We start from the raw sequence: 5000 nt of genomic DNA on the forward strand, positions 1-5000 counted from the left end.
ACAGAACATAAATAACTACTCTTGGATCAGAGCGTGGCGGCGCAGGCGAGGGCGTACGGTAGGAGCATGAAGCTGCGACTCACGTCTGTCCCTGCGGTGTGTTCCAGGAGAAGGACGGGATCCTCCAGACACTAGGCAACCTGTTCAAACCCAAATACACGGTCAGTAACGTACGCAACACCCTGAGTCACGCAGCACCCAGGGTGCAGGCCACAGACGGCCGTACAGAACATCTTATCAGTGATCACCTGGCGTGCCTTATTGAACTTCCTGGTGCAGTGTTTACTCAACTACTGTTCTGTATCTGCCCCCTGCTTTAAACCTTGTACCAACAATCCTGTTATTACAAAACTGTATTACAGAACTGGATGAATTCATATGGATTTTCTTTCATGTGTTTTTAAAGTGCCTTTGAGAACCTTGAAAAACACTTTATAATGAATGATTATTTCTGAATGAGAAATCACTCAGATCAGGAGCATACTTTGGCGATTTTTGTGGCAGAACATCAACGGACACCAGTAACCACTCGGCCTCGGTAAAGCCTGGATTACTCTAGCGCGGATCCATGGCTACGTTTTCAAACAGGGAAAACTATCTGCGATTACAGTACACACAACATTTTACGTAAATGAAAAACATATCACACCACCATTCACATCCACAAAGTGGCAGGAATGGCACTTTATGGATGCAAGCTGCCGTTAAACACCAATGAAGAAGAAGAAGATTCACTGGGCATGTGCAAGCCGGTATCAGCCGGATATAAACAAGAAGCAAACTCGCTGCTATGGTTAACTGCACAACAACAGCTAGCACAGACTGAAGTTCTGAAACACCTGTACTTCATCCATGTTGAATGAATGAAGCGCTAATAGGCATCCATGTCATCGCATTCAAGCCCCCTGGATCTGCCTGTCACACTAGAACGCAGCTTCCGATTTCGACCCCCAAAATGTAGCTCCGGCCGTATGGATCCGCCTCCGGGTTCGAGCTTCGTTTTGGCCTCGGTAGTGTAATTGCTAGACACAAATGTAGGTCTTTTTTCTGGGAAATAGCAGATGAACGCAGTAGTGTAATCCAGACCTGAGTTTTGCTGCTGAGGGACAGCTGAGGGGTTTTGTCTATGCACCTCTGGATCCATTGAGTGTGTTAGCGGCGACAGGCTATATCTCCAGAGTGCACCGTTTGACGAAACTTTGATATCGGCTGTTGTATATGACCGTAAATAGCCTTATAACATGGCTTCTAACGTGGCTTATAACATGGCTTATAACATGGCTTATTACATGGCTTATAATGCTAAATTACGAACCTATCCTTTATCTTTATTTTGTTTGTTTGTTTTGCCTTCAGCAACAGTTACTGATTAAAATGAATTTTATCATTCATTTTTTATTTACACTACATTTTCATTTTAAAAGGTCCAAATACTATTTGGAATTATTGTAATTATCTGTGCTGTGATTAATTGCTCTTGGCTGGCACAAGGGAACTTGGTGTGCTACCAACAGTGCAAACGTCATGCTCTCTTATCTTCTCCAGAGAGGGATCTTTCTAATCTACGGTAGCGTAGCTTATCTTCTGATCAGAGGAGGATTGTTTGAATGGGCGTCATGTTGTCTGTGGTGTGTTGTGTCAGAGCTGTCTCTGCATGTGCGACCGCACGGTCCGGTGAAGTTGCTTTTCTGAACCACAGATCATATCTTCATATCACTGTTGTTGTAGTCAGAGCAGGTTCTATTAGTGGCGTGTTCTTTCCTCTGGGCTGGTTCTTATCTAGAGATACAGGAACACAACTCTAATTCTCAGCACTTATCTCTCCACAACATCCCTGCATGACTAGCCCATGTGAGGTCCCTGCATAGAACACAGTAAAATACAATAAAATATAATTTCATCCATCCAAGGATAAAAATGTGAAGACATCATAGATCACTGTGTAAAAGTGTAATTTTTTCTTGTTTTTGTGTGTGAAAGTTACAGTGTAATAGTCTGAATCCTCTCTGCAGTCCTGACCTGACATCAGTGTGTGATTTCTACCTGTCTGTGTGTGTGTGTCTCTCCCTGCGGGGCCCCAGGTTCCTCCAGCGTTGGCCCCGTGCCCTGAGGAGGAGCGGCCCCTGGCCCAGCAGGACTGGTACCACGGGGCCGTGCCCAGGCTGGAGGTGCAGCAGCTGCTGGTCAGCGACGGGGACTTCCTGGTCAGGAAGAGCCAGGGCAAGGACGACTACGTCCTGTCAGTGTTCTGGGCCGGGGCCTGCAAGCACTTCCTCATCCAGCAGACCAACGTGAGTCTGTGTGTGTGTGTGTGTGTGTGTGTGTGTGTGTGTGTGTGTGTGTGTGAGTGTGTGTGTGTGTGTGTGTGTGTGTGTGTGTCTACAATACAATAACTGATGCACAATACAATACAGAATGTTGCTTGTGTGTTGGTTTGTGTGTGTATTTGTGTGTGTGTGTGTGTGTGTGTGTGTGTGTGTGTGTGTGTGTGTGTGTGTGTGTGTGTGTGTAGAACATGTACCGCCTGGATGGAGAAGGCTTCCCCACCGTGCCCCTGCTGACTCATCACCTCCTCTCCACAAAACAGCCAATCACCAGGAAGAGCGACGTCATCCTCAAAAGGCCTGTCCCCAAGGTAGCACGCAACACACACACACACCCCACACATACACACACACACCCCACACTCGCACACACACACACCCCACGCACGCACACATCACAGGCATGCACGCACGCACGCACACACACACACACACACACACACACACACACACACACACACACACACACACATCAAAGGCACGCACGCACACATATAAACTCACACATACACACATTGAGACAGACACTTGTGAAACAGCAGGGAACAGCAGAACTGCATTTCCTAAGTAGTGTGATAACGGGCGTCTAAGTCACTGTTGAACAGAAGCAGTTCTAGTGTGTGCTCGTTGTCACCGTCGCCTTTTTGGAACCACAAACGATGATTCAAGCACATCTATTCAGCCAGAGCAGCGCATTTTGTGTGGTAAAAAAAAGAAGAAGTTTTGTCTAGCGCAGTGTGGTGTGACCACTAGAGAAGTTCCCAGTAAGGAACTAAGACTGTGTGTGTACTTTTCCATCAGACAATGCAGTCCTAGTCTCTCAAAGTCCAGGATCCACTTGCAGAGGGTTTCGCTTTGCCCCAGGACCCTGAGCTTGTTGTCGAGACTGGGTGGGGTTATAGTCCTGGTGGGGTTATAGTCCTGGTGAGGTTATAGTCTGGGTGGGATTATAGTCTGGGTGGGGTTATAGTCCTGGTGAGGTTATAGTCTGGGTGAGGTTATAGTCCTGGTGAGGTTATAGTCTGGGTGAGGTTATAGTCTGGGTGAGGTTATAGTCTGGGTGAGGTTATAGTCCTGGTGAGGTTATAGTCTGGGTGGGGTTATAGTCTGGGTGGGGTTATAGTCTGGGTGGGGTTATAGTCCTGGTGAGGTTATATTCTGGGTAAGGTTATAGTTTGAGGAGGAGGTCGTTCCAGGGTGAGGAGATGGTGCCAGGGTGAGGAGGTGGTGGCAGGGTGAGGAGGTGGTGGCAGGGTGAGGAGGTGGTGGCAGGGTGAGGAGGTGGTTCCAGGGTGAGGAGGTGGTTCCAGGGTGAGGAGGTGGTGGCAGGGTGAGGAGGTGGTGGCAGGGTGAGGAGGTGGTGGCAGGGTGAGGAGGTGGTGGCAGGGTGAGGAGATGGTGCCAGGGTGAGGAGGTCGTGGCAGGGTGAGGAGGTGGTGGCAGGGTGAGGAGGTGGTGCCAGGGTGAGGAGGTGGTGGCAGGGTGAGGAGGTGGTGGCAGGGTGAGGAGATGGTGGCAGGGTGAGGAGGTGGTGGCAGGGTGAGGAGGTGGTGGCAGGGTGAGGAGGTCGTTCCAGGGTGAGGAGGTGGTGGCAGGGTGAGGAGGTCGTTCCAGGGTGAGGAGGTGGTGCCAGGGGGAGGAGGTGGTGGCAGGGTGAGGAGGTGGTGGCAGGGTGAGGAGGTGGTGGCAGGGTGAGGAGGTGGTGGCAGGGTGAGGAGGTCGTTCCAGGGTGAGGAGGTGGTGGCAGGGTGAGGAGGTGGTGGCAGGGTGAGGAGGTCGTTCCAGGGTGAGGAGATGGTGCCAGGGTGAGGAGGTGGTGGCAGGGTGAGGAGGTGGTGGCAGGGTGAGGAGGTGGTGGCAGGGTGAGGAGGTGGTGCCAGGGTGAGGAGGTGGTGGCAGGGTGAGGAGGTGGTGGCAGGGTGAGGAGGTCGTTCCAGGGTGAGGAGGTGGTGGCAGGGTGAGGAGGTCGTTCCAGGGTGAGGAGGTGGTGGCAGGGTGAGGAGGTGGTGGCAGGGTGAGGAGGTCGTTCCAGGGTGAGGAGGTCGTTCCAGGGTGAGGAGGTGGTGGCAGGGTGAGGAGGTGGTGGCAGGGTGAGGAGGTGGTGGCAGGGTGAGGAGGTGGTGCCAGGGTGAGGAGGTGGTGGCAGGGTGAGGAGGTGGTGGCAGGGTGAGGAGGTGGTGGCAGGGTGAGGAGGTGGTGGCAGGGTGAGGAGGTGCTACCAGCTTGCACACACAGAGTCAGGCTCAGCTCCTGGGTCCCAGACCGTCTCCAGCATGGGCTCATACGATACGATACGATACGATAATACTTTATTGTCAGCAAGCTGAAATTTGTTTTGCATCCATGGCACCTCCGTTCAAGAGTTACACACACGTGGAGACACAACAAGACAGACATAAAACACATCCAGAACATTCCACACAATACAAAAGGCAACCAGTTGGAAAGAGGTTGACCTATTCTGGTCAAGCAGACCAATAGACTGGTGTACAAAGGAATTCTTCAGTCTGTTGCGTCTACATTTTGGGACTCTAAAGCGCCCCCTGGAGGGCAACAGTTTGTATTCTCTGTTCAGAACATGCAAGGGGTCAGAGGATATACTAACAGCTAGTCTAAGCATGCAAGGGGTCAGAGGATATACTAACAGCTAGTCTAAGCATGCTTTTGGTCAGAGGA

At 51.0% G+C, this 5000-nt stretch overlaps 1 protein-coding gene across 1 annotated transcript in view; it reads left to right on the forward strand.

Moving 5' to 3' along the window:
* Positions 1-5000, forward strand: part of fes (FES proto-oncogene, tyrosine kinase) — a gene marked incomplete at both ends in the record, with an annotated part of 30578 nt that overhangs the window by 11647 nt on the left and 13931 nt on the right. Inside the window, 3 exons of the mRNA XM_084437487.1 lie at positions 108-161; positions 2082-2291; positions 2513-2635. Of these exons, the coding sequence (XP_084293613.1) occupies positions 108-161; positions 2082-2291; positions 2513-2635 (387 nt within the window). The remainder of the gene's footprint in view (positions 1-107; positions 162-2081; positions 2292-2512; positions 2636-5000) is intronic.

Source organism: Borostomias antarcticus (assembly GCF_949987555.1).
Source record: "Borostomias antarcticus genome assembly, chromosome: 4".
NCBI lineage: Eukaryota > Metazoa > Chordata > Actinopteri > Stomiiformes > Stomiidae > Borostomias > Borostomias antarcticus.